At 38.7% G+C, this 17,108-nt stretch overlaps 1 protein-coding gene across 4 annotated transcripts in view; it reads left to right on the plus strand.

The window, feature by feature from the left end:
• The window catches only part of LOC103038662 (E3 ubiquitin-protein ligase DTX3L-like), a 45,995-nt gene extending 29,133 nt beyond the window's left edge, over positions 1-16,862 (plus strand). For 2 of the 4 annotated variants that reach the window (XM_049471990.1, XM_049471989.1), the window contains exons 10-17: positions 13-75; positions 1,456-1,536; positions 1,844-1,921; positions 6,299-6,563; positions 10,211-10,419; positions 12,404-13,990; positions 15,822-16,039; positions 16,152-16,861. In XM_049471990.1, coding sequence (XP_049327947.1) covers positions 13-75; positions 1,456-1,536; positions 1,844-1,921; positions 6,299-6,563; positions 10,211-10,419; positions 12,404-13,990; positions 15,822-16,039; positions 16,152-16,221 — 2,571 coding nt within the window. In that variant the 3' untranslated portion in view covers positions 16,222-16,861. Of the gene's footprint in view, positions 1-12; positions 76-1,455; positions 1,537-1,843; positions 1,922-6,298; positions 6,564-10,210; positions 10,420-12,403; positions 13,991-15,821; positions 16,040-16,151 lie in introns of all 4 variants that reach the window. The other 2 variants (XM_049471988.1, XM_049471991.1) reach the window with 2 other exon arrangements.
• Positions 16,863-17,108: the final 246 nt, after the last annotated feature.

A 17,108-nucleotide genomic window follows, 5' to 3' on the forward strand; every position in this document is an offset into this window, starting at 1 on the left:
TAACTGGTCCAGCACAAATCCGTGGATGTCCCTGTAACAAGTGATAATGGGAATGTTCAGTCTCACACTCCAGAGGTTAGCGATTACATTTTAATTTCATCTTTGCTTACAGAGTAACATTTATTTAGCCGTAGTTTAGCCACAGCAATTAGCTACACAAATGATTCTATATTTAATTGTACTGCATTATGTCTCAAGAACACAGTAGCGATTTGTCATTATTAGTTAACGTGTAAAAATTGGTGTCATAAGTCGTTCATTTAATGTTGTGTTTAACCCCAGTATATAGCAGTGTTGTACTCTGCTCTGTGTATGTAACTTAGATTTTGTAAATATGATAGTGTGTTTAATACTATGAGTTTTCCAATAATTTGCTTTAAACAAAATCATAATATATGATTTTGATTTTAGTATCGCATTATATAAACTTTAACCCATGTATTGTTATATGTACAGTATTATACCTCTGTGTTGTTGCCATTACACAGATATAATATCTGTTAACCAAAGCTTATTTAATAAAAACAAATACAATATTTAATTCTCTGGCCTTTTGAGACAGAGTATGAGTTTATGTATTTTTGTATTTAATGATAGCTACTTAGAATAAAGCAATCAGGAGCATTATGTTATGGTGTAGTTGTTAGTGTAAAGTAGTGCAATGCAGTTAATTTGTTCATTTTGAGTTGTATTGTGAGAATCACATTATATAAACATCTATTGAGCCAGTGACATTTTATGGCAAGTTTCACTTTGGATACATTTTTTTTATTGATGTTTTTACTGCCTAAATTAACTCATAAATAAATAAATTTGTTAAGAGAAAACATTTAGGGACCTATCTTACACCGTGCGCAAGAAGCATTGCGATACTCATTGCTATCTTACACCCCATAAGAGAGTCAAAGAGAGTCCCTATAGTTATAAATTAATAAATTAATTTAAGTTCTCAATTTATTTAGTTCTAATTTTAAAAGTTCATTGTTGCACACTTCACACAAACAGATTTCATTTAAACTGGAATTAACTTTATAAAAAAATGTGTTTACTATAAACACCAGCACAAAATAAAACATACCCCTTCTGCAGGCCTCACACCCCACATGGCCCTTTTTGGGGCATCCCTTATTTTCATTTCTAAAAGGTGGCAGCCCTACTGAGGGCTCCTCATCATGCCTTATGTCTTTGTAGTCTGTGTAGGTAATTGGATATCAACAGCTGAGGGTTGAAATGAAGACTGTGAAGAGATTATTAATAGAAAGTGACTTATAGAAAGTAACTGTGTTCATGCAGCACAGTTTATTCATTTGCTTTATTATTTTAATTGTGTCAAATTCAAAAAATCAAATTATTTTACAAAAAGTCTGACCATGTAATTAATATTTTCTTATATCAGTTCTTTTCTGTGTGTGCTGTGTGTTAAATATACCATATATAATGTGCTCTTGCTTATAGGTGGACCTGTACCGATCACTTGATAACGAGCGAAAAAGTGATGGAGCTCCAAAAACACATTTTTATCCAGATCCCAAACAGGTTAGTATCTATGGACTGCACACAATGACTACCGTTATTACAAAAGTGTGATCTGAGTAGGTACTTTGTTACCACAGGTATGATCCACAACTAAGGGTTTTGATGAATGTGAGGAGATTACAAATAGACTTATAGAGAGTAACTGTGTTCATGCAGCACATCGTATTTATTTGCTTTCTTGCTTTAATCATGTAAAATCAAATTATTTTATAAAAAGTTTACCGTGTAATAAATATTTTTTATATCAGTTGTTTCCTGTGTGTGCTGTATGTTTAATATACCATATGTAATCTGCTCTTGCTTATAGGTGGACATGTACAGATCACTTAGTAATGAGCAAAAAAGTGATGGAGCTCCAAAATTTTTTTATCCAGACCCCACACAGGTTAGTATCTGTAGACTGCACACGAAGACTACCGTTATCACACAAATGTAGCATACACTGACCTGTTATTATAAAAAAAAGTAAATAAAAAAGTTCCAAAAGAGAGAGGGTAGCAGACTAATAAAAATACTAAATAAGTACTAAAACAAACATCTTTATTTTCCACAAACACATTTTTACATTTTAGTGCTGACAGGTCTAAAAAAGCTCTCTCCTAAGATATTATAATACAGTAAAAAAGCTGTAGTCTGCCTGATCTAAACCACACTACACTATTATTACTGCCCCACCAGCAGCATTTAAAAAAGAATCACAGTTATAATTCATTTTTAAGTGATTGACACCACTGATATAATTAAATTTAATTTAATCAATTTAATGCTGCTATTTTTTAAAATAACTTTTAAAACTAAAATGCATAAAGCAATTTGTGTAGAAAAAATATATGTAGTTAAAGCAAAAACAATTGATCGCCACAAACATGCTTACAATTTGTTTCAAAAAGATCCAAAAAGATGGAACCTATCATGGTGTCACGTGGTCCCTGTCTGTTCTCGTGTTTCTGTGTTTATTTACCTTTTCTGTGCCTGTCTCTGCTTGTGACTGTGAGTGTGTCTCCCACGTGATCCGTGTTCCTCAGTGTTTCTTGCCCTCACCTGTGTTCATTTGTAACTCCGCCCCTTAAGCCCCAGGTGTTTTCTGTTTCCCGTGTGTGTGTTACACTATTTATAGTCCGTGCTCCCTTTCCCTCGTGTCGGTTCTTGTGCTTTGTTGGCCTGTTGTGGTTGCATCTCTGTTCCCCATGTTTCTTGTTTTCAGTTTAGTTTCAGTTTATTTGTTTGTTTTTGTCTTTTGTTATTTGTGTAATAAATTCACTCGCATTTGCATCCGCTCTCCTCGTCCTTCCTTCACGCACCCTGACAGAAGAACCGACCGAACAATGGATGCAGCGAGTGGCTTCTACCTGGGTTCCAGATTGGCGATCCGCCGCACCTCCCTTTCTCGCGGCGTGCTGGAGGAGCAGCCTTCTCTTAACTCCTCAGCTAGCCGGCACCGGAGGAGGAAAAGACGGCAGCGGCGTTCTCAGCGCTCCCGCTCGCCTGAGGAGGATCCTCTCAAGGGGGGAGCACTTTTTGGGGGGGCGCACCGTGTTGGCAGGGACGCAGGTTGTGAGGAGTCTTATTTCTGGGATTATATAGACTTCCTCACACCTGCGTCCAGCTCGGAGGAGGAGGAGGGAGATTACCTCCCTACACCAGCCCGTCGGCCGTTGCCTCCAGGGGCAGTTCTGCCTCCTGCATGCCTTTGTCCGCCCTGGTTCCTGAACGGTCCCGAGCCGGATTTCACCGGCGACCCAGCGCCCTCCGAGCCGGACTTCACCGGCGATCCAGCGCCCTCCGAGCCGGACTTCACCGGCGACCCAGCGCCCTCCGAGCCGGACTTCACCGGCGATCCAGCGCCCTCCGAGCCGGACTTCACCGGCGATCCAGCGCCCTCCAAGCCGGACTTCACCGGCGACCCAGCGCCCTCCGAGCCGGACTTCACCGGCGGACCAGCGCTCCCCGCGCCGGACTTCACCGGCGGACCAGCGCTCTCCGAACCAGACTTCAGCGGTGACCCAGCGCTCTCCGAGCCGGACTTCAGCGGCGACCCAGCGCTCTCCGAGCCGGACTTCAGCGACGACCCAGCGCTCTCTGAGTCGTACTTCAGCAGCGACCCAGCGCTCTCCGAGCCGGACTTCAGCGGCGACCCAGCGCTCTCCGAGCCGGACTTCAGCGGCGACCCAGCGCTCTCCGAGTCGGACTTCAGCGGCGACCCAGCGCTCTCCGAGCCGGACTTCAGCGGCGACCCAGCGCTCTCCGAGTCGGACTTCAGCGGCGACCCAGCGCTCTCCGAGCCGGACTTCAGCGGCGATCCAGCGCTCTCCGAGCCGGACTTCACCGGCGGACCTACGGTCAACGCACCTACTCCTGTGGCCGTGGCTCCCGTTACCACGCCCACTCCCAGGCCCCACCTTTCCAGGCCTGCTCCGAGGCCACCTGAACTATTTTCTAGAGCTGTGCCCAGGCTGGTCCCACAGACATTTCCACAGACTTTTGCCAGTCCTGGGCACCCATCTATGTTTTTCGTGCCCCTGTCTCTTCCTGTTATGGTTCCTGTCTCTGTCTATGTTCCAGTTCCTGTCCCTGGTGGTTTTTCTGTTCCAGTCCCTGTCACCGTGTTTGTTTCTGTACCTATTACTGTTTTCATTCCGGTCCCTTTGCCCAGTAATGTCCAGTCCCTGTTTTCTGCTCAGTCTCCTCTCAGGTGTCCTCTGTTCTAGTCTTGTGTTTTTTTTTTTTTTTTTTGGTTTCCACCCTCTCCTGACCGGCTCCTGGGGGTTTGTTTTTTTCGTGCCCCAGGAGTTGCGCGTTAAGGGGAGGGTTCTGTCACGTGGTCCCTGTCTGTTCTCGTGTTTCTGTGTTTATTTACCTTTTCTGTGCCTGTCTCTGCTTGTGACTGTGAGTGTGTCTCCCACGTGATCCGTGTTCCTCAGTGTTTCTTGCCCTCACCTGTGTTCATTTGTAACTCCGCCCCTTAAGCCCCAGGTGTTTTCTGTTTCCCGTGTGTGTGTTACACTATTTATAGTCCGTGCTCCCTTTCCCTCGTGTCGGTTCTTGTGCTTTGTTGGCCTGTTGTGGTTGCGTCTCTGTTCCCCATGTTTCTTGTTTTCAGTTTAGTTTCAGTTTATTTGTTTGTTTTTGTCTTTTGTTATTTGTGTAATAAATTCACTCGCATTTGCATCCGCTCTCCTCGTCCTTCCTTCACGCACCCTGACACATGGTGACAGTATGAGAATGACATTACTCATGTCGGCTGTTAAATAAATACAATCATTTTTTTGGATTTTTTTTGTTTGCATTTTAGAAAAAGGTATAGAAAATGTGATTATTTGAAACACATATAAATGCACATGTGTACTGATAATGTGGATATCAAACACTATACAAAACAAAAATGTTTTAGCCTGATTAGATTATATATATTTAAATTACTTTTAAATGACTAAATTACTTAAATATATATATATATATTTAAATGAATTCAATTACTAGATAAAATTATAGATAAGTTGACCTGTATTTGAATTTGTACCCAGTAGGGATGCACCGATACCACTTTTTCCTTACCGATACCGGCTTTCCTGGTATCGGCCGATACAGAGTACCGATACCGATACCAACTGTTTTATCCTGAATAAGATATAATAACCTGATTGGCTGCTCCACAGTTTCCACCTTTTTTTTGAAAGGTCTGTTAAGATGATTGGCTGCAGTAGATAATGAGCTCCTGTTGTTGATATAAAATTATTCAATTGAACATGTAATGATCAAAATATGGTAAAAACAGGAAAATCTTTAGCCACTTTTCAGATTTTCTATTTTTATTTTTTATTACAAGATATATGTGCAGTGTTTCTTTAAGAGACCCCTCCCTGCCTCCGGCAGATTTTTCTGCTCTCAGAGCCCTATAAACCTATAACCTATATACCTATTACCAATATAAATAACTTTAAATTACAACAGAGGCTTCTTAAACTTTTGTAAACAAATTTAACAGATCAAAACAAAAGTGCTTCAACCAGGAAAAATAATATAAAAAGCCTTTATATACATAAAAGGAACATGATATTCCTGTCAAATAATCAAACCTATAGGCTTTATCAAATATAAATAAGTTAGTTACAACATAAACTATAAAATCGCTTCAGCCAGAATAAGGAAAATAATGTATGTAGTGAAATTGCTCGAGGTGGTGGAACAGATTAGATGTAGTACCGTTGCTAGTCGGCTCCACTCTCTGGAACAATTTGGAGCAAGCTGAAGTCTGAAGTTTGTCAGACCTTTGAAAGCCGAACAATTTCCACAACACTGAATTAGTGTCTATTTGTGGAAGCTTCAGGTGCGCTCATTCTGCATCTAAAATATCCCACGCTGGAGCCGAGCGGAGCTTTAGCGTGGAACATTCTAGATGTAGAGCAGAGCGCAGCGTGCCCTGATTTCCGCTCGGTTAGGGACGGCTCCGCTCGGCTCCAGCGCGGGATATTTTAGATGCGGACCCGAGCCTAGCCTAGCCTAGCCTAGCCCAGCCTATCTGGCTACGTGCCTGTGTGATTACATCTTCACGCACTGACGTAGCCTGGCTACAGAGGCTGATTGTGTTCAGCTCTGCAGTGAACTGACAGCAGTAAAAAACAGCCTGGCTGGTACAGATTCTGTAAAAAATACATATCGATATAGCACAAAAATGACATCACCGTTATTTAAACATTTCTTATCGCGATAAATACCAATATCGATATATTGTCCAGGCCTAATCTATACCTGCTGTTTTCAGTCACAGGACACATCTAAACCAGGAGAAGCTGGAGCAACAGGTCGGACGAAGCCCTCGGCCCCTCCAGACACTGCAAAGCTGCATATTAACGTGGAGTGGAGCCCACCACCACCACAAGACAAGCGGAAAACACTTCTGCAGAAAGCTCTTCAGACATGGTTTAGTACTATACTGTTTGAGCGTGTGAAAGAGAAGTACACAATTGAGAAGCTTCAACTTACATCTGATGGAAACCATGCAGAGATGGAAATAACGCCATCAAAAGGTAAGAATTCAATTTTTAAATATAATTTTATGATCATAGGCTTTGATCCAATTTTTATGACACTCTGATAGCGCTCACCAATATATTGTCTTAGTATCGTTATCACAATGTAGAAATGTGCAGTAGCCACATCTCACAATGTTCAGTGTTTTATGCAGTACTGCATAAAGTAAGTGTAAAGATACACTTATAGTTCACATTTTAATTTTCTCACAATAATCAGGAGGATCCTGATTATGAGAAATCCTTCTTTGATGAGAATAGGGATGTCCCGATCCAGCTTTTTGAACTTCCGATCCGATACCGATATTTATTTGCACTTCCGATCCGATACCGATACCGGCCTATGCGAGCATGTATTAAAGTTGAAAGTTATTTAGCCAACTTACTTTGTTGTCAAACTCATGTTGAAAAGCGTTTTACTCTTGATAACTAGTAGCCAGCTGAATTAGGTGTGTTTGAATAATACACAATGTTTGGTAAGGAGAAACTGACCTGTTTATTTAGCAATTAATAAACTCAAAATAGACAAAATAATAAATAACAAACAGAAATGGCATCAGTAATTTTGTAATTTGTATTACAAAAGCAAAACACACAAACTGAGTAGAAAATAGTCTATTAACAGCATCAGAACTCTTGAGTGCTGTACTCATCAGTGCTCTTGAACAAGTGTAAACCAAAGCTTTAAAAAAAAAATCATTTCAAATATTGTAAACTATTTAAAAGCAAAATGCCTTCTATTCCCCAATCTCCTCCACACTTTGCTGCTCCATCCCCATCTACACACTCCCTTCAATTTCCACTGTTTGCCCCGCCTGCAGTCCGAGCATGATGGGGAGATTCTTTTTTACAAAGACGAGCATTTCAATATGCTCAGGTGTCAGCCTGCTCCTGTGTTAGTAATGTAACCATAATATAATAAATATTTTGGATAAAATTATCAAACTAAGCTACGTTTCACACAGTTTTACCTTTTAGTTGCATACATAAGAAACATAACATGTTTCATAAACTTCTTTATTTGCAAATAATTGTGAAATTTACCCATACCCTCTAGTTGAGATGTGATACTACAATAAGCATAATGATACTAAAAACACAACAAGCAAACATCATAATGTTAAGAGAGAAAACTTTATTAAATTCAAAGAAAAAAACTCTTCATAAAGGGAGCTAACGGACTTTCAAAAAAATGGATCGGGAGTATGGATCGGCATTTTCTCGTGCCTTCCGATCCTATACCGATACGCATTTTTTGCAAATATCGGCGGCCGATCCAATCCAAATATCGGATCGGGACAAGCCTCGATGAGAATGAGCCTCTTACTGTAGACCCTCTCAACCACTTGCAAAAACACTACCTTTCAAAATTGATAAGTTATTATGGTCTGTTATCCCACTTAAACAACTTCTGCTAATGTCATCAAAATAGTTCCAGGCCTCACCAGATACACCGTCAGCCACGTCCAAGAAAAAAATCAGCATTTAGGTTTTTCATAACACTATCAATTAAAAAGATATACTTTACAAATTTAAAGGGGATGGGATATATTTATTGTGTAGGTAGATTTGGATCTAATTTATTTGCGAGTCTACATTGGGTTGATCATTGTGGCAAGATTGCATCAGTCAAAAGTTGAAGCAAAACAAGCATGTCAGTCTCTAAATCGCACGTCTTCTCTGTGTCATACCCTTTGATAGCAGATAAACATGGCAGGACTGATGAGGTTGATAATCTAGCAGCAATACAGGATGTATAGAAAAAGTGGGTTCAGAGATTACCCTTTGTTTACAATCCAGGCTCTTGTGACTGTGGTTGAATGTCATTTATTCAGTCCTGGTGTCAAATTTTCCCCAAACACAATACATGTTAATGTTCTTGATAACATAATTTTTTTTTAATTCCAAATGTTTTAGATTACAAAAATGTGTACTTGGACGTAATATAAAAATATTAAAACTTCAAAAAGTCTCTATTTTCAATTTTAGGTAAATCAATAAGATTTTACATTGATGTAAATATTTCTCCATAGTCGCATAATGTGTTCTAGTTGTATAATGTTAATGTCACATATAACAAATATGTGACATAAACTTTACTTTACTTTTAAGTATTATATAATAATTATTTTAGGAGGTTAAAATTGTTGGGATAAAATTGACCCCAAGGATTAAAAATGTTAGTATATTTGAAGGTAACAGGAGATATCTTATTTTTAAATCTATTACTCCTTTTGGCTTGTGAAGATAGAGTGTCTGATGTCTAAATTTGCACCATGTCTGCATTAAAACTGCTAACTCTAGCTGTTGATTGGTTTAAAGTGACTGACATTAAAAATGCGTTTGCAACCATTTGTTCACACTAACTGGTTCTTTGGCTCACACTAGCGGAATTCCGACCTTTGGTGTTCAAACAGTGCAACTGCATGAAATTTCATAGTAACAGAGTTTTTTCCATTGTGTCATGATGCATCATCAATTGGCACATCACCCCATGCAATGTCATTACTTTTACTCCAATCAATAATACACATTTTATTATTAATATTGTAACATGTTGGACCAATGATGATTGGCAAATAGGTTGGTACTTCTTAATATTGCAATATGTAAAACTACATAGTGCTTTTCAAAAAGTGCATCTAAATTGCTTAATTTAAAAAAAGGTAAATAAAAAATGCAGTTTGAGTTTATTTTTTTCTTTTTCTTTTAATCTGGACTGTAACTGTGTCCAGATTATTTTTTTTACATGTGTAGGAGCTGATTGGTGATCCCTCTGTTCAGATTATAGTGGGCGTGTCTGATCTAAAGATCTGTGTTTAGTTTAGCCTTGCTGCTGCTTTTAATTAGCACTATAGTCTCATAACATAGGAAGTGTTGGTCTGGAAATGCCTTTGGGAAGAATAAACAATGCTCATTAATGCTCTAAAATATAAAATATTTTAGTAATTGAGTATTCATATTTTTGCTTAGTTAAAGATCAGTTATAAATACTCAAGAGAAAATAAGATATTTTACTTAATAAGAATGATCAACCAACTGGTTTCCTTTTAAGATAACAGTTTTATTTTTTAAATTCTTATTGTGCATAGCAAAAAACTGTAACAAATACTGTTGTTCACACTACCAAAATTACAACTTGATACAATACCTGCCTAAATATCTCAATACTACTAAAATAAAATTCAATAATCCATAGCAAAAACCTAAAACATCAGAAATAAATGGAATGCATAGAACTATTATTAATAATAACAGAAAACAGAAAAGGTTAACCACATGTTGATGCTTATTCTTCATCTAAAGTAAGAACATATGTTTATGGAATTTCTTTGATTGTTAACTTTGTCTGTGAGCTGTCCGAGAGGAGAGCCTCTCTTAACCAGAAAATCTCAGAAAAATTGAATAAATGTCAGAGACCTAAAGCAATTAATGAGTCACAAAATGTTACTTTAAAAGGAGCTTTGAATAATTGCTTATTGCCCTTCCTACTTTTTCTTTCTTTCTGTGGGTGACGTAACCACGTTGTGCCATGTTAAAAGTAGTCAGTGCATAATAATGTGCTTTAAGCTTTACAATTAATTAAACAATCTTTTGAATCAATGTGGACTTTGCTTAATAATCACTTTTTTGTTGTTTAACAGCTTTAGATGTTTTAAAGGAGAAAGCTGCAACCTTAACATTAAAAAATAACAGTGTTGCTGTGGTGCACTTTGTGGAGGAGGACAAACAACCTGCGACTACAAAACCTGTGACTACAAAACCTGTGACTACAAAACCTGCGGCTACAAAACCTGTGACTACAAAACCAGAATCACTGAACCCAGAACTCCCAGTAGTACCCACACCAAAGGTACAGTGTTAGTGAATTTTTATACATACAGTATTTATATATACAAACATATATACACAGTGCCTTGCAAAATAATTCGACCCCCTTGAACTTTTCAACCTTTTGCCACATTTCAGGCTTCAAACATAAAGATATGAAATTGTAATTTTTTGTGAAGAATCAACAACAAGTGGGACACAATCGTGAAGTGGAACGAAATTTCTTGAATATTTTAACTTTTTTTAGAAATAAAAAACTAAAAAGTGGGGCGTGCAATATTATTCAGCCCTCTTGCGTTAATACTTTGTAGCTCCACCTTTTGCTGTGATTAGAGCTGCAAGACGCTTGGGGTATGTCTTTATCAGTTTTGCAAATGGAGAGACTGAATATTTTGCTCATTGAAGTTGGATGAAGAGCGTCGGTTTGTGAACAGCAGTTTTCAGCTCTTTCCACAGATTCTCGATTGGATTCAGGTCTGGATTCTGTCCAAATATTTTGGAAATTTTGGTTTCATCTGACCAGAGCACCTTCTTCCACATGTTTGGTGTGTCTCCCAGGTGACTTGTGGAAAACTTTAAACAAGACCTCTTATGGATATCTGAGAAATTTATTTCTTCTTGCCACTCTTCCATAAAGGTCAGATTTGTGGAGTGTACGACTGATTGTTGTCCTATGGACAGAGTCTGCCACCTCAGCTGTAGATCTCTGCAGTTCATCCAGAGTGATCATGGGACTCTTGGCTGCATCTCTGATCAGTCTTCTCCTTGTTTGAGCTGAAAGTTTAGAGGGACGGCCAGGTCTTGGTAGATTTGCAGTGGTCTGATACTCCTTCCACTTCAATATGATCGCTTGCACAGTGCTCTTTGAGATGTTTAAAGCTTGGGAAATCTTTTTGCATCAAAATCCGACTTTAAACTTTGGTCCTCATGATGCTCTTGTGCTTTAAACAGAACTCTGAGACTATCACAGAGCAAAAATATATAATTTAATATCTTTATGTTTGAAGCCTGAAATATGGCAAAAGGTTGAAAAGTTCAAGGGGACCGAATACTTTTGCAAGTATTCGTTCAAATGAGTCTGGTTTGAGGTCAGAGGAGCTCCGGCACAGACACGAAAGGACCACTGTTCCTCCTATTACACCTTAATGTAGCGCTACAGTGAGTTTGAAGCTGTAATTTCACTTCTTTAAAAAGTTCAATAATCAAGGAAATCCTACCTAGTGTGCCTTTAAACCCGAACGTCTACATTTCAGTTACATCTCATTTGTTTAATTTTATATCAAGTGTGGTGGCATTCAGTGCAAAATCATGAACATTATGTAACTGTCCGAATACTTATGGGCCTAACTGTATATCATTTTAAAGAAAGTTGTACATATTTACTTACTCAGAATCTGCTGATGTTTAGTAGAGCAGCATTCCATCTTCCTTTTTGTTCAGAGAGAAACTTTCCTGTAAAATATTGATTAAATATACTGAACTGAATACTAAAGAATTGTTGTATTTTTGATATGAGAGAGGTTGTCTTACTGACTGTTGGTGATACTTTATTATCAGCAAAAATGTAATTACCTCCATTTAGTAAAAGGAACAAATGTTAAGTGGGGTGGCGTTTTGAATGAATCTGAGAAGTTGTTTTCTAATTGGGAGTCACCAATAGCCCCAGTGTGTTACTGTTCATTTGCTTTAGGTTGAGCAGAGTTGAACTTAATTTTCCCTCTGAATTTGCCCACTTTGGGAGGCGGACTCCTGCAGGGATAAAGAATTTGGCACAACACCTGAAAAGGCAACTTATATAAGATGCCACTTTCCATTGCACGGCCTTCTAAAACCAATCAGTGTGAGGTATAGGGAGACTCTGCACATGTAGGTAATGATGAGAGAATGTAGTAAAGTAGTGTGCAACAAACACATCAACATCGGTTCAGACTGTGAAAACCTCTTGTATCTGTTTTTTGTAGATATCAGGATTGTCTTTGTATTAAACTCTTTTTCTACATTTGTAGGTGGGCATGTTTGTCAGTGCAGTCATCGATTTAGACAAATGGCCTCAGGAAGTTCAAACTGAGCTCCTGAAGAAGATGGGAAAATACAAGAATGCAGATAAACTGTCATTCTCTGGATCTTTAATTGAAGTTGAGAGATTCTACAGAGAGGTTTGTAAAATTGTTGGAGGACCTGAAGCTGAGATGGATACTGATGCAGTGAGAAATGATCCAAGTGTTGAGATCCCTCAGAACTCAGGGCCCAGTGGAGCTCCACCTGCCTTTATCACCCCCCTCCATCAGTACTGGTACTTCAGCCACGCCTACAAAAAGGAGATCAACCAAATCCAGGACAAGTTTGGAGTTAAAATAGATGCTGAGGTTTCAGTTTCAGTTACTGCAAAGGATCAGACCTCTGGGAAGACCTCTTTCTCAAATTCTGTGAGAAAAGCCAGTGATGAACTGACAGACCTCTACCAGACCAGTACAATCAGTCTACAGTCTGTCCCCATCCCTCAAACACAACTGGATTCTGATATAGTAAAAAACGTGGTGCGTAATATTCAATCAGACCAGGCTAAAATGGTGTTAATGATGTCAGTAGATGGATGCATGCTCTCCGGGCCAAAAAATACCATATCAGGAGTTCAGAGTCGACTGAATTCAGAGTCTGGTCAGGTGTTTGGAACATCAGATGGCAGTGGATCAGCTAGTAAAATGGAGCTTGACAGCAATTATACATCAGGAAGCTCTACCTTGGAAATGGACATCAAAGACACTCCAGATCCCATCGTGATGAGTGATGCATTCTGGCAGCTGATGAATAAAACTTCTCGTAAGCAGTTTGCCGAGATTGAAAACAAATATGGCGTCCACATTTTTAATCAGCCTCTTCAAGATCCCACCAAGGTAAAAGTGACGATAAAATCTAAAGATAATGTGCTTGTCAATCTTGAAAGCCACGCCCACAGAGCCTTCATCCATCTCTACCAGAAGATCTCAATGTCTGCGATCACCTGTCCACTCTCTGTTCCTTTGGATGAAAATAATTTGAAGAATGAGCTTGATGGACACCACCTTGTTGGTGTAGATGAGAAAATCGGAATCTGGAAACTCATTGGACTGCCGAGGAATCTCGCCCCAGCAATAGCTGATATAGAGAAGGTGATCGGAAAGCCTGTGTTTGATGACAAGACAAAAAAATTAATCAACTACTCAGAAAAATCTCAAAAATTTAAAAGACACAACTGGAAGCATCTGGAGGGAGCAAGTTCCTCTGCAATTGGACCGGGGTCTTCTGTGGACCCAGAAGCCTCTACAAAGAAAGAAAATGAAAAAAGTGAAGATGACGACTGTCCAATCTGCATGGATAAATTTATTAACAAAGTGAAACTGAAGTGTGGTCACGGCTTCTGCAGAGAATGTCTGGGTTTGTCAGTAAACAGCATGGGTGAAATCTGTCCGGTGTGTAAGAAAATCTACGGGAAAGTGAAAGGAAACCAGCCTGAAGGGACAATGAATAACAAAACTTACAGACATGATCTCCCAGGTTATGAAGGCTGTGGCACCATTGAGATTTATTACAACATTCCAGGGGGAAAGCAAACGGTAAGAATTTATTGTTATTAAAACTGTAAACTGTAAGGGCACAGGTTATTTTTTAAACATATTTCTTTTTTACAAACTTGTCAATGAGTTTAGCCCGGTGAGGTTTACCACCTGCAGACAATGTTTATGTGTACAAAGCATTAGAAAACAATAAGACATACATTATATAAGAACATGTATAGAATTAAAGCTGATATTCATAACATGAGGTAAATTCTTTGATAGCAATGTTAATTATAAAATTGGCCCAGTTTTAAGTTTGTTTTTTGCGATTTGGAAAGTAGCTTAGATATATAACCATTGATTGAGATTACAGAATTGAGCTGCTGTTTTATATTCAGGGTTCATCTGTTCATGAAAAACCTGGAAAAGTCACGGAGTTTAATAATAGCAATTTCCAGGCCTGGATACGTTTTGGAAAAATACCCAGAACATTGATGATTATTTTTTTTATGTTTATTGACTGTTTTGGTTTTTAAAAATAATTAAATGTTGGATATGGATGGAATTGGATAAATCCGTGACATCTCTTGGTAGGGGTGTGACAAGATCTCGTCAAGCTTAAACCTGTCTCTCGGGAAGAAAAAACAATTTAGTGTGGACTTTTTAAGAGGGATCTGGCAACACAGTAGCGATACAGCGAGTGTGATCGCTGAGCAGAGAGCAGCTCTCAGCAGAAGAGGGAAATTTGGTCATTTGCATAGAACAGAGGTCACTATTGGGCGGACCGCGGTTCGGGTCCGGACACAAACGTTGTCCAATGCGGACCCAAACCTACTGAGAAGGATTTAATTGTATACCCGCTTTGCGGCGCAGTAAATCACAGACCAATCACGTGTGGGGTAAGATCACCAAACGCTCTCTTCAGTCAATCAGATCTGTGCAGACGCGGTAAGGAAAAAATAAATAAATAAACACACCGCTCCTCACGCGGGATCCCGTGTTTCGCTGCTCTGGCTGTTGAATTGGGACGCGGACGTGAAAAAACGCCTTTATAAGGAAATAGGGAGCCCGGGAACGGGCGGAAAAACGAGAACGCGCGGAAATTAAAGTCACGCTGAGCGCGCTAACATAACACTAACACAAGTTAACAATCGGTCTGGACCTTCTGTAACTGGACCATACTGAATTCTAATTAAATACCCCTGGCATAGAAGATGCTTCTGCTACTTTTAAGTTGTATATCTGGCTGCATTTTGCCTACATTTCCTTCGGGATGAATAAAGTGTCTGTCTGTCTGTCTGACTATGGTTATGCATAGTTCAATTACAAGAGATTTAGGAGAAAAAACACAAACCATAGGCTTAATATGACTGGTTGTGGTTGCACTATATAAGACCTAGAAAAGTTTTATTTTTATCTCATTTTTCATTTTTGACATTTTCTTAAAAAAATAAAAATTTAAATCTCGTCTCGTATCGTTCTCGTGAACCCAGTATCCTGTCTCGTCTTGTGATATTAGTGTCTCGTCACACCCCTATCTCTTGGCATTAGCTATCTGTCTATGCAGGTCCTATTCAGACTGGAGTTTCAGCTTCAGCTATAACTGTAAATTCACACCATGAGAGTAAAATGCTGTTTTAATGCTGTCTGGCTTCATTCAGACACAAATAATGCAGGGGTGTGCGAAATATGCAAAAATGTTATTCAGCTGGTAAAATGTGACATTTTAAAGTGTTTTCGATTAATTTAGTTATTTGCCGTGTCTGTACTGATTTTTAAAAGATCGTATGGTCATTAAAATTTGTTGCGAAGGCATCAGAAAGTCATTAAAAAGTCATGAAAAATGTATTGTTTGAAAAGTGTATAAATCCTGTATATTATTGTATAGGATGAGCACCCAAACCCTGGAAAATATTTCACCGGGACACAGCGCCAGGCTTTCCTGCCCAACAATGCAGAAGGAAAAGAGGTTCTGCATCTGCTTCAGAGAGCTTTTGATCAGAGACTGATCTTTACTGTTGGGATGTCCAATACCAGCGGAGCACAGAACACCGTCACCTGGAACGACATTCACCATAAGACCAGCATGTATGGAGGCCCACAAAAGTAAGAAAGCCTGACTGTTGTGTGAAATAATTATTTAGAGAAAAAACATTTTACAGTTTACTCATAAATTACTGTAAAATGAACAGAAATGAACTGCTGTTTCACTCCACAGTTACGGCTACCCGGACCCAGACTACCTGAAGAGAGTGAAAGACGAGCTGAAGGCCAAAGGCATCGAGTAAAGAGTCCAGTTTAGACTGACTGGGTTCATCTGAAAATCTGGATCTCAGAGGCTCATCACTGATTGGGCTTTGATCTCCTACATGCGGTAGATTCAGAGGAACTTCAGAAATTCTCCAGTTCTGTGATTATTATAATTATTCAGTGTAATCAATAAAAAGATGACAGTATGGGGTTTAATTTTACATCACTTTTAGGTAGGGATGCACTAAATATTTGGGAACCGAAAATGTAATTGATAATATTGTATTTGGCCACATAAGTAAAAAGGACCAAATCATTTATATTGAACCGTGACTAAATAATGTTAAGTCATATTTCAGCATTTTGGTAGGATGTTTGTACTCAACTGAACTCAGAATTGATGAACAAAACGCTTTTTTTATTTTTTGAGCAAAAATAGTTTCAGTGCATCTCAAATTTTAAGTGGAATTTACTGTTTCGATCAATTTCTGTGCTTTTTTGTCCTTTAGATCGCTTTATTTCAACATTCTGAAAATCAGAAAAAATATTTAAACAGACAAATCAGGTTTGGGTCTTATATCATGATTATCGTACATTTTAAACCGTTTAAATTGAATGGTTGTGGTGTTAAATTTTAATTCTTTGTTTAATATTATATGTACTCCTGTGCTTGTTTGTGATTTGTGAACTATGTGAGATGGAAATGTGAAAAGATATAAAGAAAACAAATAAAATTTATCATATATAAAATCACTGCACTTATGGTTATTTATATTCTATAAAATTATAGTATATTGGCTGTATATAAAGAGAAAAATGAACATGGTCACGATAACACCAGTGAACACCAGTGACACAAACCAAATAGTGGTACCTTGTAAACTTCCACATCCAACAACCTAAACAGTGATATAATGAAAATTCT

This window comes from Astyanax mexicanus, chromosome 24 (genome assembly GCF_023375975.1).
Source record: "Astyanax mexicanus isolate ESR-SI-001 chromosome 24, AstMex3_surface, whole genome shotgun sequence".
Classification (NCBI taxonomy): domain Eukaryota; kingdom Metazoa; phylum Chordata; class Actinopteri; order Characiformes; family Acestrorhamphidae; genus Astyanax; species Astyanax mexicanus.